The sequence below is a fragment of the Mauremys mutica genome, chromosome 14 (assembly GCF_020497125.1).
Source record: "Mauremys mutica isolate MM-2020 ecotype Southern chromosome 14, ASM2049712v1, whole genome shotgun sequence".
Lineage (NCBI taxonomy): Eukaryota > Metazoa > Chordata > Testudines > Geoemydidae > Mauremys > Mauremys mutica.
Window position 1 is genome coordinate 7,824,804 of NC_059085.1, and position 25,801 is coordinate 7,850,604.

Genomic DNA, 25,801 nt, shown 5'->3' on the forward strand with positions numbered 1-25,801 from the left:
TTTGCTCTTCACCTCGGTCTACAGGCACAAGACACAGGCACCTGTTTTTGGCAGCCCACGGGGTCCTCTCCTGGGGCCGTGTTCTTACACACAACCCTCTCTGGAAAGTGAATCCCTAAACCTCCGTTTGATGGGGGCGTCCACCCCACACAAGACTTGAAGGAGTTAAGGTGGCTGAGGGGGGCAATGAACCCCTCAGACTGCACCTGGACGAGGAGCCAGGGAGCAGGGATTAATTAGACAGGGCTTAGCTGGACAGGAACAGGAGGGTCCTGTCTAAAGCCCAAGGAGTTGAGAGCAGCAAAGGGGGTGGGGGTGGGGGGGCTGCAGGGACGTAGTCTGCAGTCACTCCCTGGGAGGAAGGAGTCTGGGCTGGCAAACCCAGAGCAGGGGGAAAGCTAGAAAGGCAGGAAAGGCTCAGGGGAAAAGCAGCAAGGGATGGGGTAGGACAGACCTTGGCTGCTGAAGTGAGGACCCCTGAGCTGGAACCCGGGGTAGAGGCCGGGCCGGGTTCTCCTGCCTGATATTGAGGGAGTAGCACCTGAGGCAGTGAATGAGAAGACTGCCTAGGATTGCTGGAGAAAGACTTTACATGGTCTCCCCTTTTGGGGGGTACCAGTGACCTGGCCGGAGGGCTGAGGCACAAAGAGGCAGCAGCAGCTCAGGGAGCAAGAGAGGGGCTGCAGACCGACAGAGGGAGAGAGACAGAAAGATGGCGTCAAACCGTGGGAAGGGGCATCGACCTTGCAGAGCTAATCCCCAGAATGGCCAGGAGGAGGCACTACCTGGCAGCGAGAGTGCCCCATGACAGTCCAGTTCTAGCTTTGGGAAAGGAATCTTCAGAAAAAAAAATGCAGTGAAAAAAGGCTTGAATTATATGTCTAAAATTACCCTAGAATTATACAACAGTACTGGCACTGAACCAGAAAACTGTTCAAGACTCTTGGAACCTTTTCCACACAAACGATAATTGCCCAATGAAAACAGGATTCAGGGAAATATAAGCTGACATCAAGCTACTCATTTTTGTTATAAATTATATTGAATCTGCAGTATTGCAAATTTAATGTGAATGATTTGACCCTGAAAGAATGCAGTGAAAGGCTGTCTACCACACTCACGTGGGCAGGGGAAACTGACTGATTCAAGCAAATCTGAGCTTTAGCTCCTGATGAGATTTCTTGGTGTTTTCAGATGGCCCCCTGCTTTTCATTGGGAGAGTTGCACAAGCCACTAGTGAAGTCAGTTAAAGGCTTTAACCACCATTTTTTTTAGTGGTGGTTAACAAGATCGAAGCCATCTTTTCTACACAATGTTAAACCAGAGAGTCAGATCTGTTTTCTTCATTGCAAGCTGCTTTTAGAATCGTAGTGATGGGGGAAAAGGTATTGGGTCCATCCCATAAAAGGACGCATATATTATATGCATTTCTTTCAAGGTTTACACACACACACACACACAAAATTAACCTATGGAAATTCCTATCACATCATATCATTGAGGCCATGTCCTCAGCAGGAATCCAGAAATGATTAGACATTAAGCAACGATTAGCGTTAAGGTTGAGGGCACATATCAGTGAGTTAAAAGGTAAAAAGTAACTTACACAACTGTTCTAGTTATAACAACAAGCATTAAAATACCAGGAAATTCAGAGTTAAGACTGAATTTAAAAGGAGCCTCAACATTTATAAGTAAGGAAAAACACTGTTAATGCGCCCAGATAATCTTAACTCTGTCCAATAGCAATGCTAGTCTCCAATTTTTCCTTCACTGATTTTTTGCTACCTACCAGGAGAGTTGGGAGACAGCATGTATACGATCACCTGGTTTAATTCAGGGTCTGTGAAAGGCAGTACCAGCGTTTCCCTTTAACATCTTTTCACCAGAGTTTGCAATGTTGCTGTCAAAACCCCATCTCCTCTGAACTCTAGTGTACCAGGTGTCAATCTGGGAGTGATTTTGCTCTTGGCTGCTCTATCGAGGAATCCATTCAGTTTGATGGTATTTTGAAGAGGAAAAAAACAAACAAAGTTACAAGTGCCGGAAGAGACTGAGGTTTAAAAATCGGCTGCTGAGTATCTGGCATCGCTTTGGATGGAAGTTTTCTATGGAGTTGTGCTGTGCCGAGTTAGTTGTTCAGTGCTATCACACAGCCTCATGCCAGCTAGATACTAAATAAAAAATTGCAGGATGATTGCCATTAAGTACCAGCATTCATAGACAAAAGGGCTGTAATTTATGGTAGTGATGTGCTTGGGTCCTGGACTGCTGAGGATCCATGTTAATAACTTACTTCCTAGGGGTAACAGTTTCAAAAGCGCCTCAGTCACTTAGGAGCCTGAGAGTTAGGCTGTTAAAGGCCAGATTTTTAAAGAGGTTTCTGTGCCGAAGATGTGGATAGGCCAGTGGAGCCAGGTGCCTTGACACTCCTGAAAATACCACTAGGTGAGTATCTGTATCTTTAGGTGCCTGAACTCCTTTCAAAATCTGGTCCCTACATCTCTTTTGAAAATGTGGGGACAGGGAGGAGAGGGGGGCATGCTATCAAGGTGGGGCCATGGCAGCCAGGGGGCTGGTGTGGATGGAGTACCTATCTGCTCTTAAAATATCAGGATTATACCCCTGCTTAGACTCCTAAGTCACTTAGGTGTTTTTGAAAAATTTTCCTTGTGCTTTTTTAATCCAGGAAGTGTCAATATATGCATAGATATGCTAGAAATGTGGAGCTGATATCACGTGATGGATTGTGGGACAAGTGACGAATAAAATGTATCATACACCTTGGATATTTCACCTGCACTCTGCCCATTAATCCATCTCCCTCCTCCCATCCCCAGTTATCCTAACATTCTGAACAACCAAGCAGCTCAAATACCCACCACTGGTTTTATTGTAGAGAATATTCCCTGCTTTTCCTCCAAATATGGAATCTTCCTTCCCCCCTCACCCCCCACCAAACAAACAAAAAAAAGTAATTACTCCTGCCCAAGGCCCAGGATGGGCAACATTCAGTCCTGAACCACCACCAAGGTCTGATAGCTTGCAACCCCACACAGCTGGAAGAGGAAGCTTTATCCTGTTGCGGAGTGGAGACTCCCAGTTTTCCAGCAGGGGCAGTACACTCACTTTTAGCCCTGGAATATCCCGAGATAGAGCTGCTCTTAAAATTGCGGCCGTGTTATGGAAAGAAAATGAGATCATTTTTAGAGTGTTATATGACTCCTCTGTGCCCGGTGCACTTGGACTAAGACACCTGGCCATGGTAGGATAAAAATGATAGCCCTAATACCAAGTTAAAAAGTGATCTGAAGCATCTGTAAAATGATGGGTAGGTAATAACCATACGAGGACATGTATGTCTGATCCAAAGTGACTGTTTGCATCCCTTATGAGAACAGACTACAGTGACCGTGCTTGGCAGTACCACTGAAGGGTATCATAGTATTTCTTGTAAGGGCTGATAGCTATCACATTGTTTCTTTTCTGCTTCCATGTCTTTCCCTTCTTTATAACTATAGTTAAATAAATAAATCTGAGAGAATCAGTTACACCACACACTAGCTAAAACACAAGGGGTTCCCAGCTGAACCTCTGTAGCTAGGGAAGAATGAGCTTTGATTCCATCCTGACACATGGGTCCTCTACAATCTAGCAGAGCTCCAGAACCTCTGTTCCTGGTGGTGATGTCGCAAGCAGACAGGAACCTACTGATATTCGGGCTCCAGCATCAATTACAGCAGAGCCCTGATTAAGGGGTGGGGCTTCCCTGATTAAGGGCCCTATAAAAGAGGAATTAGTTAGGGAAGTGGACTGAACTGAAGAACGCAAGGATCTGAATGTGACGGAGGCTTGGAATTACTTTAAGTCAGAGTTACAGAAGCTATCCGAAGCCAGCATCCCAAGTAAGGGGGAAAAATTGTTAGGGAAGGCTTACAGAGTTGGACGAGCAAGCATCTCAAACAGGTTATTAAGAAAAAGCAGAAAGCCTACAAGGAATGGAAGATGGGATGGATCAGTAAAGAAAGCTACATCTTGGAAGTCAGAAAGTGTAGGGGAAAAGTGAGAATTGCCAAAAGCCAAGCACAGTTGAACCTTGGAAAGGAAATTAAAACAAGAAGTTAAAGGTTCTGTAGCCATATAAATAAAAAAAACAACAAGGAAAAAAGAAGTGGAACTGCTAAGCACTGAGGATAGAGTGAAGGTTAAAGATAATCTAGGCATGGCCCAACACATAAATGAATACTTTGCCTCAGGTTTTAATAAAGGGTAATGAGGCTCTCAGGGATAATGGCAGGGTAGCAAATGGAAATGGGTATATGGAAAGAGAAATTACTACATCTGAGGTTGAAGTCAAACTCAAACAGCTTAATGGTACTAAATCCAGAAGACCTGGATAATCTTCATCCTGGAATATTAATGGAACTGGCGCATGAGATTGCAAACCCAATAGCAAGGATTTTTAATGAATCTGTAAACTCAGGGGTTGTACCCTGTGGCTGAAGGGTTGTTAGTACAGTACCTATTTTTAAGAAAAGGAAAAAAGTGATCCAGCCTGTTAGTTTGACCTCAGTTGCATGCAAGGTTTTAGAACAAATTTTGAAGAGAAAGTAGGTAAGGACCTAGAGGTAAATGGGAACTGGGATAAAACATGTGGTTTCACAAAAGATACATTGTGCCAGACCAACCTGATCTCTTTCTTTCAGAAGATAACTGATTTTTTAGACAAAAGAAGTGCAATAGATATAATTTACCTGGATTTCAGTAAGGCATTTGATTCAGTTCCACATTTGTACAAAGTCTAAATTTGGGGTCAAAAAGTTGAGTGCCCCTTGCAGACCACGCAAGCTTTGGAATGAAGTACTGTAAAGAACCCCTGGCCCCTTGGTAGGATCTCTTTCTCTGTCCCGGAACAGAATGCAGTGACATGGGTATTGGAATGCTAGTACTGTAAGCTGAAGCAGAGGAAGTGCCCTGCTGTTCTCTAATATATATTGTGACGTACTTTGTTCTTGTATGACAAGAAACTTCTGGATGAAGGGTGACTGAGTGTATGTCTACACAGCAAAGAAAAACCTGTGGCTGGGACCCTCCCACCCTGCAGGGTCCTAGAGTCCGGTCTCAAGCCCGAGCCCAGAAGTCTACAAAGACCCACAGCACAAGTCGGCTGGCACAGGCCAGCCGCGGGTTTTTCTTTGCTGGGTGGACATACCCTCAGGGGCTGCCAATAGCCAAGTCATATATAGGTATGAAATATGAATAAGAATGTGAAACATGCTGACTGGACTTGTGTTCCCTTTCAGAGACGCTCTGGATGCTGCTAGCACACTTTATAACCGAGTGGATGAGGGTGTCCACCTACTGGTGATGTTGTCAAACAAACGCATCCAGGAGCTGGAGCTAGTGATGGAATTCGAGGCTTTTGAAGAAGGTTTTAGGGAGGTAAGACCAGTTTGTCATTGGTTGTAGTGATTAGCCTTGACTGCATGTCCCACAAAGGTGGCCAGGTATTTAATCCCAGTTTCCGTCAGGGTTTGAACCAGGTGGTAGTAAATTAACACAAGAAGGGTCCCAAAGGGACATGCCTTCAGATCCCAAAAACACTCCATAAGCAGCTTGGCATTTAGTAGTTTCTGCCCAAGCTGAGATGGGCACTACCCACCCGATAGCATTCAGGGACCCGGCACTCCTGTACTGACGAGACATACAGACTTGGGGCCAGCTTTTCAGACATGCTGAGCACCAAGTCAGCGGGTACTCTGTAGGCTCAGCACTTCGGAAAGTCCAGCCCCAAGCATGTGACCTTCATACCGGTTTGATCTAGTATAACCCCATTAATGTCAGTAAGGTTCCCTCTGATACACACTGGTGGAAATCAGATCAGTTCCTTAGAGTGCAGAGGCCTCCTGGCCAGGAGCACAAACACATGGTGTTTCCCATGGTGCACTGCAGAGAAACTCGAGGCCAGTGAGGGCTCGTTCCATCCCTCCAGAGTGAGCAGAGCCATCTCAGCCCCCAGGGTGGGAATGGGATTAGGGAGGGTGTTGGTAGGGAAGGCAGATGAAGACCAACACAGTCCTTAGCCAGGTGACAAAGTCTGACTATCCCTGAGGAGATGAGCCCAGTGTCAGTGATTGGCCTGTGATGAGGAGCTGCTAGGAATAACATGGACACCGGAGATTATATTGGGTGCTGTGTTCAGGAAATAAGACAGCAGATATAGGGCCCCAGATAACCACATAGGTGCGACTTCATTGCTGTGTTCACGGTAATTCCGTTGCTCCTCATCCTTCTGCCAGACAGAAGTTGGAGTGGGGTGCAGGAGATGTGGCAGCAAAAGGAGCTTTGGCAACAGGAGCAGTAGGAAGATAGGACCAGCCCAGGAGTTGCAGAGCTTTCATCCGACTGCTGTTTGCCCAGAAGCACAGACCTCCAGCAGCCACTCACTTTGCTTATGCCTAAAGCCCTGTGAGCAACAGCGGAGCGTAGCAATTATCCAGAGACCTAATGTGGAAAAGGTCCATGCGTAAAGCAGGAGGCATACACTGAAATGCTGAGATTTGGGGAGAAATGCTCATGCATTCTTTCCAATGATTAAATGACCAACCTCAGCAGAGAAGCTCCCTGCTCTTTCCACACTAAGGCCTGCCTTGCACAGCAGCACTGAGTGACGAATAGCACAACTGCTTTCCCCTTTTTCTCCTAGGTCAGCACTTGGATCGAGAACATTGGCGGGAAGCAGCTAAAGGAAATGATTGACCTGGACGATTCTTTGGAGCTGCTGCTTCGAGCACAAAAGCAGTTCAGGGAATTTGATCTTGTTGCCAGTGTAAGTGTTCTCGGATTGGAAAGAGGGGCAGAACAGTTTGTGGTGGGAAAGAACACCCCTGCCTGCCACAATAGTGGGGGAATTGGCTGGCGGGTGCCGCCTGCCAGGCTGATTCATAGTGTGCGCTGACACCATCCTGGGGGCACATCCCACAGATCAGGCTTAAACGACCTCTGACCTACACTGGAACAGAGTGAGCCGTACACTCAAGGCTGGAGACACAACACATTTGTGGGTAGCTCTGAGAGAGACTGAAGGTATTGTGCTATTCCTCCTGGAAGGCTGTGGAGTGGAGTCTGCCTTAGTCTCTGCCTACGTGGGCTGAGGATTTCATTGAACATGTGTTTCAGAGGGAGACTTTATGTAAGTCACATCCGTGTCTCTGAACAACGCCACCTGGGCCTTCATGATGCCTTCTGTCACATTCCCCTGTCCCCTCTCCAAACTGCCAGCGGTGTCTGCCTCCCGCACCACCTCCCCATTCCTTTCCTTTGCCCATCACTCACTCCAGGACTTTTTCCATACTGTCCATATGTTTGTAACCCTTCCGCTAAGTGGGCTCAGCAGCAACCAGGGCCAGGTTCAATATCCAGGGGTCCTCTTAACACTACAAAACAGAACTGGCTTGAGCCACCACCCAGTAATCTGAGAAAACTAAACTTCACCCCGGGTGCCTCTTGGAGGCAGTACTTCCCTGCTGGCAAGCACTGGCTCTGTGTATGACAAAAGAAAACTTTTTATTGCAGTGAGAGGAAACGGCATTCATTGGGAAAATACTGCAACACCGATTCAAAAGCATGTACTCCTTAAGTGAACACCCACTCCGCAGTACATTGGGCAGCGTCCTTTGCCTCAGTTTCCCACCTTTCGCTGTGAAAGTCCAATGAATGAATGTCCCTTCAGTACGCCACTCACGGTTGCAGGGCCACCCTTACCCCTATGCAAAGTACGCAGCTGCGTAGGGCACCAGGAAATTTGGGGCACCACATTTCCTGGTGCCCTGTGCAGTTGCGTGCTGCTCCAGCCCCTGCTCCCCTGCTCTGTCTGCTCCGCCCGCACCCCTTCCCTGCCCCAACCCTGCCCTGCCCCCACTCCCCTGAGCTCTGCAGCAGGGCCAGGGCTGCACTCACCGGCAGCGGGAATGCAGCGACCCAACCCCAGACACGCCACTGGTGAGTGCTGGGGGGGGTAGTTCCCCCCTGCGGAGGCCCGGGGTCCTCCCCCCCTGCGGAGGCCTCGGACCAGCCCCCCTCCCTCCGGCAGAGGCCTGCCCCCCCCTTCAGGGGTGGGGGGGCTGCATAGGGCCCCAGAATAGCTAGGGACGGCCCTGCATGGTTGGTAGCCCGCAGTCAGCGAAGGCCCAGAGTTCAGAGACGCATTCACGTAGGTGCTCTGCCCCCACTGGCCACTTGCTGCCACTGTTGTTCTTGCTGCTGCTCGCTGCCAGCTCTGCACTGTTGTGTTCTGGGGTTCCGCACCCTGCCCGGCCCTTAGCGATTTCACTAGGGAGCGGGGAACCTCACTGCTAGTGCAGTTGTCTTTCCCTGCAACAGTGTCCCTGCACCAGGCCCGTCCACGTAAGGAGCGTTGTGTGAACATGCATAAGCGATGTAATTATAGCCCTTTATGATTGTCAGTATAACTTGCGTTGACTTAACTCTGTCGTGTAGCTATAGCCTAAGGCTTGGCCCTGAGACCTGCATGTCAGGGCTTTCAGCTCGAGTGATCACTGAACAGAAACAAGGACTCTCCCCTGAGCCTGATCAGCTCTGTCTTTAAATACTGGAGCGGGGTGGCTCAAATGGTGCCCAGGGCTTATTAAGCAGAGTTCACGCCACCCTGCCCCCGCCCCCTCTGACTTTCACCGAGACTTGGCTTCCCCATGCCTTGCTTAGCAAGTGGGGTCCAGCTTAGGGGACTCCCTCAATCAGGGCATGGTAAGTACAGTTCTGCTGCCCTTTACTCTTACAATCCAGATAATAACTTTTCATTGCTCCTGCATTCAAAACTGAAGTGACTTGTGACCCAAAACCAGCCAAAATTGATACTTTGGCAGAGTAGGTTTGTCTGTTCAAATACGGTCTTCTCCTGAAGTCTTCCCCCACTCCCCACCCCAGTTCACCACTAGGTGTCAGGAGAGAGCTCATTCAGACCCTGCTTACATGTATAAAGCACCTTCCTGGTCCTGGTTCTCCAGGCCAGGGCTGCCTCCTCAGGCAAATTCCTCTGAAAAGCTCACTGCTTCCAAGCCACCTACCAGACAGTTATTGTGCATACAGCTCAGTGGATAAGTCACATGTCTGTTCATGGGACGGGAATGTTTACAGACATTTCCAGGATGTGTCATGGATTTTTTGAACTCACTTTGGGTTCTTGAAACACTTCAATTTCTTTGATCCTAAGTAGCCTGTTGTCATGCAGGCCTTTTATGCTGAAGCTACAGATTCACTGCATCTAATCTGAGCTTCCCAATTTAATGGGGTGCTGATAAAGAATGAATGCCCGAGAGAGCTACTGTTTTGCATCTCTGCCGTCCCAAGCACGGCAGGCAGATTGCCTTCAGCGGCTTGCCTGTGGGAGGTCCCTGGTCCCGTGGATTCGGCGTCCCCGCTGCCGAATTGCTGCCGAATCCGCAGGACCGGTGGACCTCCCGCAGGCAAGCCGCCGAAGGCTGCCTGACTGCCGCCCTCGCAGGGACTGGCAGGGGTCCCCCCACAGCTTGCTACCCCAGGCACGTATTTGGTGCACTGGTCCCTGGAGCTGCCGCTGGGTTTAGCTAGTTCTAATGGTTCCCAGGGGCTTTAGAAGTCTCCTGTGGTCTGTGTTTCCAGGTCTCCAGTGCAGCACACTGATCCACAACTGCAATTTTCTTTCAGGAATATTGTAGAAGGGGACAAGAAATGTTAAAGAAGCTGGACAGGTGGGAAGATTTTTCCTCTGCAGACTTGCATGTTTATGGACTCAAGCTGCAGACATATAGAAATGAGCTGGAGGAGTTCTGCACCCGACTGGATGACACCAGGAGTCGGATTGGAGAGACAGTCAGGCTGTACGAATTCTTCGACAAGGTGAGGAAACAAAGCACTGAGCTTTGAGTAGGGGAAGGTATGTGCCCGTCAAAGGACATTTTCACTGGGGAATAGAGGGAAGACCCCATAGTTTTCCTCTGGTCTAATTCTTCTAACCTCCAGGCCCGATGTGGTGGGCACATCCTTACAGTCAGCACCAGTGTCTCAGTTGGATAGAAGGATCCTTGAGCAGTTAGCTTGGAGACCAAGGAGCCAGAGTTCTGGTGTCCTGCCTTTCAGCGCAGAGGAGGCTTCCAGGCTGGTGTTTTGCTGAATACCGTGTACTTCATGTTATGGACAGTTACATGTGTTGATGTGTCATGCAGCCCCTTCATCTGCAACCATAAAAAGAGCCAGTTCTCTGTTCTGGGCAAGTCCATGCAACGAAACCGGGTCTGAGAACATAGTGCCTAGAACCTCGTGGGTGATGGCAGCTGGCTGGTGAGTAGGGTTGCCAATTTTGTTTGGATGTATTCCTGGAGGTTCATTACATGATATAATATTTAACTAAATATTAGTCTTTAATTCCTGGAGGCTCCAGGACGATCCTGGAGGGTTGGCAACCCTGTTGGTGAGGCCCATGGGGAGTGAGTTGGAACAAATGGCATGGGGAGGCCAGGTGCCGTGCACATTGTACAGGAGCCCTGAGTGCCCAGAATTCTCACCCCTTTGCTTTGACGTGAACACGGTCTGCTGCCATCGGGGGCTTGGTACAGGTTAGTTTCTGAGGTCGCCGATGCAGAAACGAGTTTCCATGTACATTTTAAAATCCTTGGCAAGTGTAAAAGGCAAATGAATTCGTGTTCTATTTATTTCCCAGTTGTACAAACACTGGGTATTGAAGTTCTCAAATTCCAGAAAGAATCAGACCCTTCCAGTTAAGCTGTTCCAGATGTAGGCGCCGCTTAGACGCCGTCTCTCTGAATTGCCTTGGCAGCCAGAGGTGTGTGTGTATGTGTGTGTGTGTGTGTGTGTCTGTGTGTGTGTGTGTGAATGCTGCTAAACACGAAAACATTCAGAAACAGGCTCCAGCATGAAGGGGTGAAGAGGAAGTGGCCCAGGATGTTGCTATGCAGCAGTAAACAGGGTGGTTGTTTGGTGACAGTCTCTGCACATGCATGTTCCCCCACCCCGGGCTATGCTCTGCCCTTGCTCCTTCATTGAGGGGAGGTTACTGGTGCATAACAGGGTTTAAAAGAGAGCTACATAAATTCATGGAGGTTAAGTCCGTTAATGGGATTGAGACTGGGGCCTCTGGAGCTAAATGCACGAGCCAAAAGCCATGTGGCCCTTAGCTAAGGCTGTAAAGCAGACTCATCAATCTATTTCCAAGTGGTCTTGGTGCCATTAGATGGGACAGAACACCACATCCAGAAGGTGTGTGGGGTCACATACTTCTCCTAGCTGAGGAAGCACCTCCCAAGCTTCAGAGACTCCCCAGCTGAAATCCCGGATGAGTCCCCACTGGTAACACTGACAGACCCCGTTCGTCGGCGGGCAGGATCGAACTTGGGGCCTCTGGAGCTAAATCATGAGCCTTTACCACAAGAGCTAAAAGCCATATGGCTGTTAGTTAAGGCTGTAACACAGACTCATTAATCTCTCTCTAAGGGCTTGGCTACACTTACAAATTTGCAGCGCTGCAGCAGGGTGTGAAAACACACCCTCTGCAGCGCTGCAAATTGCGGCGCTACAAAGCACCAGTGTAGTCAAAGCCCCAGCGCTGGGAGCCGCGCTCCCAGCGCTGTCCGTTATTCCCCACAGGGAGGTGGAGTGCGGACAGCGCTGGGAGAGCTCTCTCCCAGCGCTGGCGCTTTGACTACACTTAGCGCTTCAAAGCGCTGCCGTGGCAGCGCTTTGAAGTGTAAGTGTAGCCAAAGCCTAAGAAGTCTCGGTGCCACTAGAGGGGACAGCAAACCACACCCAGGAGGTATGTGGGTTACATTTGCAGCTGGGCTGGGGATGGAAGCAGGTGCATTGGTGAATGCAAAACTTGATGGAAGAGTTTGAAGTTTCATGAGATGATTACGTTAGATCTCTATCTCAAATCCATCCTGCCTGCCAAAAGCAAAGGCAAAGTCAGAGGCATGGTATGATGTGGAGAGGGAAGAACAGACGTTCAGTCTAAATTAATTTACTCTCTTCCATTGCCGGGCCTTTCTGATCTCACACAACTACCTTCTGCTCCTGCTGGTGGCTCCCTGACCCCTAAAAGGCCTTCTTGATAAGCCCAAGCCTGGATGGCGCAGTGGCAGGAGGCTGAGATTAGCAGCATCCCTGGTCGTCTTCCCCATAAAGGCCCTGCAGTGTGCTAGATCACGTGGTCTGGAGGCGAGCCGTCAGGCCGCTTGCTCTGTGGGCTCGAGAGTCTCCTTGGTGCTGCAGAATATGGCGGGTGCCAGAAGAATGGAGCCCAGGCTTCCAAAGGGATTGTGTGGTTGGCCCATGCACAGACTTGCTGCCCAGTGAGAGAGGTGAATTCCACCTCAGGAAATCTGCGGGCTGCTGTCCCAGCTGAGGGCTTCCTGTGGTGGGCAAGTGCTCACTGGGGAATTGGGGGCAGGATGTGAGAGCAGGGCAGTGCTTCACCACTTGGCAGACCCCTAAAGACCTGTCCTTTGGATCCTACTCTCGGGCCTGACTTGACTGAGGCCGTTAAAGGTTGGGTGGGTGAATGATTCCAGCATTCAGTGTCCCAGAGCCCTTTGCAGCATGCACGTTCGGCGGGGCAGCCCCGCCCCAGGGGTGGGAATCGCTGGGCAGACCAGAATTGCCTGAAGGGTTTATCGGAGGCCAAGGACAAGCAGTTGGAGGAAAGGTCTGTGTGGTAAAGCAGCCTGAGCTGGGGCCAGGCCGCAGGCAGCTCGCACACGGCGCTGGCTGGATTCCTTCTCCCTCACTCCTCAGAGGATGCAGCTAAGGCCAAGCTGAATGTTTCCCCTTGTCTGCCCTTCCTTTATTACAGCAGTTCTTGGTGCCTGACAAAGGCTGGGCTGGTGGAAGAGGAGGCTTCCCATCCTGCCCCTGCTGAGGGAAGGAAGGGTGGGGGTTGCTTCTCTGAGTGTGTGTCCGTGTGGATCCCAGTGTTGGTGTACGTGCGCCTCAAGTGTGCGAAGCCAGATTCTTTAGCAGCGCCCATGAGGCTGTGCATGCGCCCCTTCTCCCCCCCCCCGCCTCCTCATGCACTGCCGCAAGGGCACAAAGGGGCAAGGCAGGCCCACGACCCCCCCTGGGTTCCCACTTACCACCTGTGCCAGCAGGATAGAAACTAGCAGTGTGGTGTGTGCTGACAACCCTAGCACGGGCTGTCTGTACCTGCACTCCTTCACTTGGGGCTGACTTCTCTGCCCAAGCCTTGCAGTTGCCTGTCTGCTGGACAGAGCGCTGGATGGTCGGGTTTTGACCCGAATGGGGGTGTTCGAGTCTGGCTCTTCTGGGCCCAACACCACTCTCAGAGATTGTTGTCGGAGGCGGTGCTTGAGTCCTGTGATTTCTGGTTCAAGTGGAGAATGGAAGACGAACCGAGCAGTGGTCTGAGATGTGGAATTCACCCGGGCAGGAAAGTCATCATCTGTGTCCATGCAGGTGCCACTTTGGGGGGGTCTTTTATTCACTCCCCTCCCCAAACCCAGATCTCAAGTAATCCCAACTTGACCAAGATCCACTGAAAGATAAAGATCCCAAACAACTGGAGCTGTTTGAGAGAAAGTCCCATTCCTCTGCATCACTCCAGCTACAAGTCACTAATTTCCAAACCCTACTAGCCAAATGCAATTTTCTAACATGTCAGTCAAACTGCCTCACAAGGCTAGACAGGAGTGTAAGGACGTTGTAAAAGAGGGACAAGCTAGTGACAAAGACTTGCCTGAAAGCCTTACTGAATGCAGCTGACACCTCCGCTAGGTCCATGGCTAAAATAGAATCATAGAATATCAGGTTGGAAGAGACCTCAGGACGTCCTCTAGTCCAACCTCCTGCTCAAAGCAGGACCAATCCCAACTAAATCATCCCAGCCAGGGCTTTGTCAAGCCTGACCTTAAAAACCTCTAAGGATAGATATACCGCCACCTCCCTAGGTAGCCCATTCCAGTGCTTCACTCCCCCACCAGTGAAATAGTGTTTCCTAATATCCAACCTAGACCTCCCCCACTGCAACTTGAGACCATTGCTCCTTGTTCTGTCATCTGCCACCACTGAACAGCCGAGCTCCATCCTCTTTGGAATCCCCCTTCAGGTAGTTGAAGGCTGCTGTCAAATCCCCCCTCACTCTTCTCTTCTGCAGACTAAACAGTCCCAGTTCCCTCAGCCTCTCCTCATAAGTCATGTGCTCCAGACCCCTAATCATTTTCGTTGCCCTCTGCTGGACTCTTTCCAATTTGTCCACATCCCTTCTGTTGTGGGGGACCCAAAGCTTGGATGACTCCAAGACAGCCCTACAGCCCCTGTGAATCTACACACATCTGGTGTATACTACAAAACACACCTCCCCAACAGCAACACCAACAGAGAGACAGGGGACACCTTCATACCACCGCCAGTCCAGGATGTGGCCAAGATATGGTAGAGCACATCAACCCTCCCCAACCCCGGCCACGCACGTCACTCTGGCCACATGGCAGCAAATTTTTGCCAGCTCAGCTGAGAGCTGCACCAAGACCAGTTGAGTGAGCACTGCTTTTGGAAGCCACCTCGCCTTGTTCCATGGGGCAAGGGTGGACATCACCATTGCCAAATTGGTGATAGATACCGTCACCCATAGCTATACCATCCAGTTCCCTCCCCCTTCCCCATCCCTCTTCAGGGATCCTTCTCATGAGAGCCCTTTACAATCAGCCGTGGCCTTGTTGCTCTGTCTAGGAGCCATAGAGAAGGTGCCTCAGGAATACAGGGGAAGAGGCTCCTACTCCTTGTATCTCCTCATTCCAGAGAATGGGTCTTCGTCCTATGCTGGATCTGAGGAGGCTCAGCAAACGCATTCACTGCCTCAGATGCAGGAGGCAATGCTTGCCTCCATCATTCCGTCACTCCAAGCTCCAGGACTCCTTGTGAACTACGAGAAATTGTCTCTCACACCCTCACGGAGGATATATTTCATAGGAGCACTGCTCAACTCACAGCCAGCACAGGCTGCTCTGCCGCACAGATTCAGGTCCCTTCAGTTCTTCATACATGATATAAGGGCAAGACCATGTGCAGCAGTTCACACGTGCCTTGGATTGCTAAGTGTCACGGAGTGTGGGGGGAGACAAGGCGCTGCACCCCCGGCTTCCTGCCATTCACCAGGACTCTCAGCCAGCCAGTAAAACAGAAGGTTTATTTAGACGACAGGAACACTGTCCAAGACAGGTCTTACAGGTACAGACCCCCTCAGTCAGGTCCATCTTGGTGGGGGGCAGGGAGGCCAGAGCCCCGTTGGGAGGCCAGAGCCTCATCTGGGCTCCCCTCCATTGTCCCAGCCAGTTCCAAACTGAAACTCCCTCCAGCCTCTCACTCAGCCTCCCCTGGCCCCTCTCCCAGCCTTTGTCCAGTGTCCCGGGCAGAGGTGTTACCTGGCCTCCAACCCCCCTCCTGGGTTCTCATGTTACGTGCTCAGCAGGGCCGGCTCCAGGCACCAGCCGAGCAAGCGCGTGCTTGGGGCGGCAGATTCCAAGGGGCGGCATTCCCGCGGGTTTTGAGTTTTTTCCCCTTCGCTGCTCCGGCCGCCCTGCAGGTTTGGTTTTTTTTTGCTTGGGGCAGCAAAAAAGCCAGAGCCGGCCCTGGTGCTCAGATATCCTCCCTCAAGGCAAGTCTCCCATCCCCAATGCACAGTCCAAGCAAAACTCCCCTGCAACCTTCCCAGGCCAACACTCCCCGCTCAGCATTCAAAGAACACAGCAAGAACATTCCCACTTCGTCACACTGGGGCACACACTGGCATGTACCTTTGCGATGCCGCTTGCCAGACCTTCCCTGCGGCCATTGCAACGCTGGCTAAGGACAGTGCACTCCCTAGCCAAGCACCATATGAACAAATCTGTCATGGTGCTGCCTCGGTCCTGCAAGAACTGACCTGGTGGCTGGATCCTTCGAGTGTGAGGAAGGAACATGAGGGCCTTCCTGACCCTCTCCCTGAGAACAATGCTTATGGACGCAAGGACAGGTTGGGGAACCCACCTGAATCACCTCCAAATGCAAGGAGTTTGGTTCTCAGATGATCCAAAATTGCACTTGAATGTGCTAGTGGGACCTGTCGTGTTCTTATAGTATTGAGCGTGTGCTGGGTTCTATCCCCTGATTACTCAGTTTCAAGACCATAAAGGCACCACACTGTGCTTTAGAGGAGTATGGGGAGGCCGAGTGAGTGAAGAGGCGTGTGAGAGCATAAAGCATTGGGGATTGCTTCGCTGTGGAGAGTTAGTGCCTGTGTTGAGATGCACAGGGCCTTCGCCACCCCCTCATCCTCTTACTACCCGCCGCTGGCCTGGGATCCAGCAGAGACGGGCGCCATCTCAGATATCACTCAGCCCAAGCAGGTCTCGCGTGCTCTCACCTCACTCATCTAATTTTTCTCTCTCTACATTTATGTCTCTAAGTAAAATTGTTTCCCCAGTTGTCTTTGCTCCCCCTCATTCCATTCATGGAACTTCTTACTCTCTTATGTAGCTTGGATTTAGAATGAAGGAAACCTCTGTTGTATGCTGAAAAGACCCCTCCATGCATCCGTGAGCCACCCCCAACTCTAAAGGCTCCAGGCCGAGGTTTTCTCCAGCGTGCCAAGGGTTTGTGCAAGACTGTGGCTCATTCGTCCCTTGCTGAAGGTTCAGGGAGTTACCCAGCCCAGTGGGGGGGAAGGGAGGTGGCTGCTTTCAGTTGAGGGGGTGCTCCCCCTACTTCTCCTGCAGCCACTCTCTCAAGGGAGGCTGTGGGAGTCCCATGGGATGTTTGAGACTGGGCTGGAGGAGGGATTTGACACGTGCTGCCCTTATGGAGGAAGGGCCTGTAAGAGGCTTTCTGCAAGGGAGATGCGTGTGCATCTTCTGTCTGCCCCACCAAGCCTGACCTCTATGCAGAACTGACCTGGTGGCTGGATCTGCATACTTGCCAGAGGAGGTTGTGAAGGCTGGGACTATAACAGGGTTTAAAAGGGAACTGGATAAATTCATGGTGGTTAAGTCCATTAATGGCTATTAGCCAGGATGGGTAAGAATGGTGTCCCTAGCCTGTTCGTCAGAGGGTGGAGATGGATGGCAGGAGAGAGATCACTTGATCATTACCTGTTAGGTTCACTCCCTCTGGGGCACCAGGCATTGGCCACTGTCGGCAGACAGGATACTGGGCTGGATGGACCTTTGGGCTGACCCAGTAGGGCCGTTCTTATGTACAATGGCACCAGTGGCGCCATGGAGCCGGGCCCGTGCTCAGACGGGGCCCCGGCCTGCTCCGCTTGCACTGCGCCCCGAAACCCCGCTGTCTGCCCCCGCCCACCACTTGCTCCTCTTGGCCTGCTCGCTGGCCAGCCGAGGGTTCCTCTCCACCCCCTGGCCCCACCCGTCGGCCCGGCTCCTCTCCGCCCCCTGGCCCCACCCACCGGCCCGGCTCCTCTCCGCCCCCTGGCCCCCCCCACCTGCCGGCTCCTCTCCGCCCCCTGGCCCCACCCGTCGGCCCGGCTCCTCTCCGCCCCCTGGCCTCACCCGCCGGCCCGGCTCCTCTCCGCCCCCCTGGCCCCACCCGCCGGCCCGGCTCCTCTCCGCCCCCCTGGCCCCACCCGCCGGCCCGGCTCCTCTCCGCCCCCTGGCCCCACCCGCCGGCTCCTCTCTGCCCCCTGGCCCCACCTGCCGGCTCCTCTCCGCCCCCTGGCCCCACCCACCGGCCAGGCTCCCCTCCGCCCCCTGGCCCCACCTGCCGGCTCCTCTCCGCCCCCTGGCCCCACCCACCGGCCAGGCTCCCCTCCGCCCCCTGGCCCCACCCGCCAGCCCGGCTCCTCTCCGCCCCCCTGGCCCCACCCGCCGGCCCGGCTCCTCTCCGCCCCCCTGGCCCCACCTGCCAGCTCCTCTCCGCCCCCTGGCCCCACCCGCCGGCCCGGCTCCTCTCTGCCCCCTGGCCCCACCCGCCGGCTCCTCTCCGTCCCTTGACCCCACCCGCCGGCTCCTCTCCGCCCCCTGGCCCCACCTGCCGGCTCCTCTCCGCCCCCTGGCCCCACCCGTCAGCCCGGCTCCTCTCCGCCCCCTGGCCCCACCTGCCGGCTCCTCTCCGCCCCCTGGCCCCACCCGCCGGCCCGGCTCCTCTCTGCCCCCTGGCCCCACCCACCGGCTCCTCTCCGCCCCCTGGCTGGACCCCAGTGCACCTCCAGCTCTGGGCTGCCTCTGCTTCCCACCACCTGTGGGGCCCCATCAGTCTCCCCCAGCTGAGCCGCCTGGGACTGGTGCAGAAGCCTGGCCAGTCTCAGCCAGGTGGGGGGAAGCTGGGGGTGGGGCTGGCTGGGCCCCTCCAGGCAAGTGGGTTTTGAGGGATCCCAGCTGGGGCAGGCGCTGGCCTAGCTGATCACATCACTCCCGAGGGGCCGGAGCGATTCCCTGCCCCGGGACCAGCCCTGGCTGCGCCGGCGGCTCAGCCCGGCAGACACAGTCACCTCCCAGAGGGCCGGCGAGTGCGGCCGGGAGGCAGGGTGTTGGGGAGTGGGGATCTGGGGGGTGCTGGGCTGTGAGGGGGTGGGGAAGATGTGTGGGGTGGTGGGGCACTAGGGTGTGGGGGTTGTGTGTGGGGTGCCTGGCAGCTGTGGTGGGGCTGTGGGCAGGGGGGCACTGGACAGGGGTGTTGGTTTGCAGGGCTCTGTGCATTTGTGGCAGGGTCTGGGGGGGGTGCTGAGCATAGCGGGTCTGGGGGGGCTCTGGCCATAGGGTGTAGGAGGTGGTTTGTGTTGGGCGGGGGGATGTGTGGCATGGCATGGGCCCACCCCGAGGGGAAGGGGCAGGCTGGCAGCACAGGGCTGGGCAGGCCAGTTTGTAAATAGTGCCCTCGCACTGGGCTGGGCGGAGCGGGGCCACCCCCGCCATGCCATGCCCCATTGCCCTTGGCTGGCCCCTCGCTCTGGGGACCGACCCCCACCCCTGCCATGCGGTATTGCCCTTGGCTGGCTCCTCGCTCTGGGGACCGACCCCCACCCCCACCTCCGTGCCATGTGCCATTGCCTCCATGGGGGCCCACAAATACGTTTGGAGCCGGGCCCACAAAAGGTTAATCCGGCCCTGCCTCTATGGGGTTCTCTGGGTCCCCAGTCAGATCCTTTGTGGGGTTTGTTCTGTCACAGGATCCCTTGGCCCCCACCCCACCAGGATTCTCTCCAGGTCTCTGTCTTGTGGAGACTCCCAGCCCGCCAAGACGGTGGGGTTCTCTCTGTCTCGTGCACAGCCCTCTCCCCAAGGGAGTTTTCTGCTGTGCCTGGAGAGCATCCTCCATCCCCTCCTGGTGGCCTGTCTGCTATGGTGCTCCTTCCCCTCCCGCCTCCCTGGTGTGGGAGTCCCCACCCCCTGTGTGTGTGAGTAGCCCCTTCTGTGACATACCCCCCTCCTGCAGGGTTTCTCATGCCTTGGACTCTGAACACAGACACCACTTTCCTTTGTGAGTCAGCAAACAAAGGCCGGGCCAGGGAAGGAGGTTCCTGCTCCCTCTGTGACTGAGGGAGGGCCAGCCAGCCTGTAATCTATATGGCAGCCCCTCCCCATTGTCCCTGTAGGAATGCTAATGTGGCTGTACATTCCATCTGCCAGCAAGTGTCACTCCTTCTAGGGGCCGAAACGGGGCCGGGGGCCCTGGCTGACATCGGCTCACAGCCAGGGGTGAGCTGCAGCGGGTTCGCACGGGTTCGCGGGAACCCGTTGTTAAATTTTAGCAGCCATTTTAGAACCGCTTGTTAAGGGCTGCTAAATTTAACAAAAGTTCCCGCCCACTCCTCTCCTGCTCTGCCCCCTTCTCCTCCCCCTTCCCTGCTTCCCGCGAATCAGATGTTCGCGGGAAGCCTGAACAAGCAGCATGGAGGCAGCCAGCAGGTAAGCTGGGGCGCGGAGGGGGAGGGGAGGTGCGGCTGGCTCAGCAGCTCCCGGTCCCAGACCGTGGCTCCCTCCAGCCCAGCGCCGGCCCAGGGAGTCGGGCCCCGCGGCTGCCGCCGAGCGGCCGGGCCCCGGTGCCGGCCCGGGGAGTCAGGGGTCAGGGCAGTCAGAGGGCAGGGAACAGGGGGATTGAATGGCGGCAAGGGTCCCGGGGAGCAGTCAGGAAAGAGCAGGGTTGGATGAGGTGGTGGGGGCACTCAGGGACAGAGAGAAGGGGTAGTTGTATGGGGTAGGAGTTCTGGGGGGCCATTGAGAATGAGAGGAGGGGTTGGGTGGGGCGGCAAGGGGCAGTCAGGGGACAGGGAAGGGGGGGATGGGTCAGGGGTCTCGGAGTGTGTGTGTTAAGGAACATGAGGGGTTGGATGGGGCACGACCCCCCCCCCCACGGAGGGGGGGGAAGGAGGGAACCCGTTGTTAAAATTTTGGAGGGAGGAGGGAACCCGTTGTTAAAAATTTGGAGGGAGGAGGGAACCCGTTGTTAAAAATTTGGCAGCTCATCACTGCTCACAGCTGCATGTGGGCCAGACTCCGCTCTCAGGAGCAGTTCTCTGCAGCTCTCCTTGCATTTTCCCTTTGAATCAAATACATACTCCCCTGCTTTCAGCAGCAAACAGACACTGAAAATGCTCTTGTAAGTACCAAGCGTCCAGCATGCCGTTGGATTGAGGCAGTTGAGAACAAGGCTTTCCATTCAGTAGCTCGTGTGCACTGGTCTGTGTGTATTGAGGGTGAAGCTTGTGTGCTGTCTGTGTTCAAACACAATCCAAAGGACTCTCTGTGTGTGGGCGCGTTTGCATGCTCTCTAAAGCCCAGAGTTGCACCGTCTGTCTTTTAATCTAGCAGCGACAGCCCACTAATGTGAACTGAACTCTCCCTTTATTTGCTAATGCTTTACGATCTTTGCACTCTAGTGTAAATGTAGCTGCCGTGGTCGCTGGGTGCCTGGGAATCCCTTGGCATGAGAAGTTAGAAAGTGCAGGCTGCCACGGACGTACCTGTGCCTGGCGAGGGGCTCCCTTTTGCTGCATGGCTTTGTTTGATTGGTTGTGGACAATGGAAGGCAGCAGAAAGCTGTGACTTGGTCCTGCCGCTCATTCCATGCTGCTTCTGATTGTGCGGGGCTTGGCTGTCCTGTGGGGTGAACGCTCTCTCCCGTTTCAGGGGATGGGCTTGCTATCTAGATTTTGGAAGTTGAAAACTAGGGTTTGAAAAATTAACCAGATTCCTCCAAGACAGAAGACTGCACCTCCTCACCAGAGGCCGTTATGGACAGCAGGACTTGGAGTCCCCACCAGCAAGTTTCAGGGGCATCTTGCTGGTGAGACAACCAGCACCCAGTTCATTCTGCTGCTGGAAAATGGGAAGGTGATGTCCTGGACCACCCGGGTTGGGGATCTTTCATGTCAGCCTCTAGCTCAGTGTTTCTCAAATGCAGCCACCATGACTCCATGCGACCACCGTGGGTATTTCTTGTGGCCACATCCTCCTGGGCAGGGATGGGGGTGTGTGCAAAACATTCACCCCCTTCCCCGGGGCCACCAGTAGGGGTTGGGCCCTGCGCCCCTCTGGAGCCACAAACACCAGAGGAGCAGGCAGCCACTGTGTGTTCCCCCTTTCCCGGGGCAGGGGGGCTCAGGCTTCCGGCTTCAGCCCTGGGGCATTGAGCAGCAGCTCTGGCCATGGGGCTTCAGGTTCCAGCCCTGGGCTCACCAGCACCCCCATCAGCCATGGCCCCCGATGCCTCTCTACCCACCCATTCAGAGCTTAATTTGTTCCCCGGCTTGCCAGGGCTGAGTAAGTCTGCTGTGAAAAGTGATATTAAATCTACAAATACCCGTTTTCACAGGAGCAGACAGAGAAGCTAGGAAGTCTCAAAAAAAAAAAGCAACCAAAAAAAGCAAAAGAAACAACAACAAAAAAGAGAAGAACATGCAAAGCATAGAATAGAATCTCAGGGTTGGAAGGGACCTCGGGAGGTCATCTAGTCCAACCCCCTGCTCAAAGCAGGACCAATCCCCTGACAGATTTTTGCTCCAGATCCCTAAGTGGCCCCCTCAAGGATTGAACTCACAACCCTGAGTTTAGGAGATTAATGCTCAAACCACTGAGCTATCCCTCCCCCCAAAGCACCTTATTTTGTTTCTATTTTGTTTAGGTCCAGTAATGAATAGAAACAACTGTACGTTATTTTTATTATTGAGTCTGAAAAAAAATGCTAGGTAAATAAATTACAATGATTTGGACATGTATATGTGCATGATTATTTGTTTTTCCAGAAGTTAATTAAGTATTTTAGGAAAAATTGTCAGAGCGGCCACCAGCAAGAGTTAGTGGCCACACTCTGTGGCCACCAAAAATTTTCTTGTGAGAATCCCTGCTCTAGCTAGTAGCCCTGGCTACATTTGGTCGTTCAGCCCCTCTAGCTACTGAAAGGGAGAAGGAGCTTTCTGCTTCTGACTGCAGTGAGGGGACTGCTCTCTGGGTACGTCTACACTACCCGCCGGCTCGGCTCGGCTCGGCGGGTAGTGATCGATCTACTGGGGATCAATTTATCACGTCTACACTAGACGCGATGAAATCGATCCCCGATCGCTCTGCCGTCGACTCCGGAACTCCACCGCGCGCGAGAGGTGAAAGCGGAGTCGACAGGGGAGTGGCAGCGGTCAACTTGCCGCCGTCCTCACGGCCAGGTAAATTGATCTAAGATACGCCGACTTCAGCTACGCAACTGCGTATCTTAGGTCGACTCCTCCCCAGTGTAGACCTAGCCTCTGCTATTCAGCCCTTCCCCCAGGCACAAAGACAAGAGGTGCTGTACTTCAGTGGCTCTCAATCTTTCCAGACAACTGTACCCCTTTCTGCAGTCTGATTTGTCTTGTGTACCCCCAAGTTTCACCTCACTTAAAAACTACTCGCTCACAAAATCAGACATAAAAATACAAAAGCGTCACAGTCACACTAACAATGAAAAATGGCCGACTTCCTTGTTGTTACCATATAATTATGGAAGATAACTATTGTACTTGCATTGCAGTGTACAGTATCTAGAGCAGTATAAACAAGTCATGGTCGGTATGAAATTGTAGTTTGTACTGACTTCGCTTGTGCTTTTTATGTAGCCTGTTGTAAAACCAGGCAAATCTCTAGGTGAGCTGATGTACCCCCTGGAAGGTGTGCCCCTGGTTGAGCACCACGACTCTAGATGAACCGTAGACAGACAGCTGGAAGGGAGCCTGCCAGCCAGGAGTGGGCAGCGGCCCAGAGTTTTCAAACTCTGAGCCACCTTTTATTGCATGCAGGAGTCTAGATCAGCCTGTGAGTTACTCATCTTTAAATGAAGCTCAGGTTCCCAGCTCTGTACATTAGATGAGAACTGAAGAAACTCAGCAAATAAGCTGGAGGGTAACGACTCCAAACTGGGACACACCCCATGCGTCGCCTCTGACACCATGCCTTTTGGTCAAGAATCCAGAGTGGGATAAACATGTAGCATGCTCTCCCTCGCCGGTGTTCTCTCTTCAGGGCGTTCTGCATGGAAATCCCAAACAGCAGCTTGAGATTTAGGAGATTTACTCAGGATAGAGAAAAAAGATCAGATTAACATAAAATAAGTAATCTGCATAACACCTGTAGTCTGCCAGGCTGCGAAACTCATCTAGCTGGAGTCACCTTGGGTTCTTTTCCCCCTCTTAGCCAGGCAGCGTCTCTGTGAGAGAGACAGCCTCTGGTTTCAAGTCCTCTTTCTCTCTTGTCATCTCCCTCAGTTACAGTCTGTGTTTCGTGTAAAATCAGGCATCCCTCCGAGATGTGCTCTCTGAGGGGGTTTATTGTCGGGTTTGAAAGTCAGTCACTGTTCTACCCAGTGCTGCTGAGTGAACCGGCTTGGGGTGGAAGGTTGAGCCACGCAATAGGAGCTCTCAGCTATTTCTGCCCTCTGGTTCTTATTGGAAAAGTTCTCTTCTAAGGCCTATAAAACCTCCTTGCTAAAGTTGACTGTCTCTGACCGAGTTATTGACCTGGTAGATAACTCCCTGCCTCGGGTTTAACAAGATGGAGCATTGTATGTAGAGTTCTTAGACTTCTCTCTAAACAGTGATTCTAATTTATAACAAAAAGGAATTATTGAAAGATTAAATCCAGCTTGCCACAGCTCATCAAGGGCATTATGTTTTGCCAAATGAGTGACCAGAGATTTCTGCAGTGCTGATCTTCCTCCAAGAATTCATTGTCAGCTCCATCAGCTTCCAGGCTGTTTCCTCGAGGTGGTCTGTTACAAGCTGCCTTGCTGAACTCACATCCCAAAGGAAATAAGCCTTTGCTCACTCATTGCCACTCTCCTGTCTTAGCAAAGCTTGAGGTTAGAGACTTCACAATGTTCCGGGCTTTTCTTTGTCCTCGTGCTGCATGGCTCAGATGTGGGACTAACGGTTTTTGTCCATCGAGTGCTATTTAACCCACCATCCAAAGACCTCGCTGCATCACAGGCAGGGGTGCTGAGGTGCTACACCCCAGGAACTCTAACAGCTGAAAACAAGGAAGTCTCTGGTTAAGGCAGCCTTGGTGCCCAGGCCAGCGCGCCCACGCCTCACAGTGACCAATGCTCAGTCAGACCACACACCTAGAGAAGGTGCTCCCGGACATTTCCAGAGCAGCGAAACGCACGCACAGAATTCCCGTGACTCACACTTGATCACGAACCTGATCCCAAGTGTCTGATGCTTTCTCCCATGCTGCCCCTTACACACAGCTCCCTGTAAACAGCCACAAAGCTACCTTGTTCATCTCCTTCACATCCCTCCTTAAAACTCTCCTGTGCCATGATGCCTACAAAAAACTGGACACTTGTTAGTCCACTGGTGTGCTGAGACCTCAGGCTGTCATGCTGATCAATGCTGCCTCATTGTTCCCTTGTACGTCCTTGTCTGTCTGGTGTCTGCTTGCCTTATATTTGGATTGTCAGCTTCTTGTTCTATGTTTGTGCAGCACCTAGCGCTGGGGGAGGGGGCCTGGTCCCTGGCGAGGCCTCCTAGGCAGTGCAAATAATGCATCATCATCATCATAACTCAGAAGATGAGCAGGATGGCTGGATGTAGGCAGGCTAGTCATTTTAATGTCATTGCCTCCCCTACTAAGAGGGGATGAGGAGACCATGTTACTGACCCAGCGAGTCACACTACTCCAAGGGTGTATATCTCTCCTGCAGCATTGCCTGAAGATCTGATCTACTTAGTTAGGTTTCTTTTACCAGATTATATATCGGGAGTAAGATAGGATCTTGGTTAGTTCAGTTTCTGCTAGTTAATTTAGCCCAGACAGAACTCCAAATTCAGCGTGGGGGTGCAAAATTCTTCATTTGCGGGGAGCGGAGTAATAGATGAATGAATCATCTGTGTAAAGAGGAAATTACTCATAACTGACAGGTTATGATGAGTCTTCTGTGAGAGACTATGCTATGAAATACCTGGTTTCTGACACATGGAAAGGTCACAGGTGAATTCCATCTCGGTGAATTCCATCCTGTGTTTTGAAGGGACTGGACATCTTTGTTTTAGGATGCGGAGGAGGGGTTTTGCTTTCCCTTCCCCCTGAAAGATCAGAATCGTTTTCTCCAAAGCACTTGTGTGCTTGGGGGCAGTTAGTTTCTTGCCTCGCCGTGCAATAGCTCTTTAGGGTTTAGTGGTGACATTTTTTCCTGCTATTGTTGCAGCGTTAAAATACAGGTGGCGTGTCCAGTGCCCAGTGCTGCATGTTCTCCGCTCGCTTCAGTAGCTTCAGTGTGAAGTTAAGGGGCCCTTCCCCCACCTTGTTTTCTCTAGTTA

At 52.6% G+C, this 25,801-nt stretch overlaps 1 protein-coding gene across 1 annotated transcript in view; it reads left to right on the forward strand.

Annotated features, from left to right (window-relative positions):
• The window catches only part of PLEKHG4 (pleckstrin homology and RhoGEF domain containing G4), a 168,036-nt gene that overhangs the window by 106,433 nt on the left and 35,802 nt on the right, over positions 1-25,801 (forward strand). The window contains 3 exon segments of the mRNA XM_044987105.1: positions 5,304-5,442; positions 6,707-6,829; positions 9,706-9,897. Coding sequence (XP_044843040.1) covers positions 5,304-5,442; positions 6,707-6,829; positions 9,706-9,897 — 454 coding nt within the window.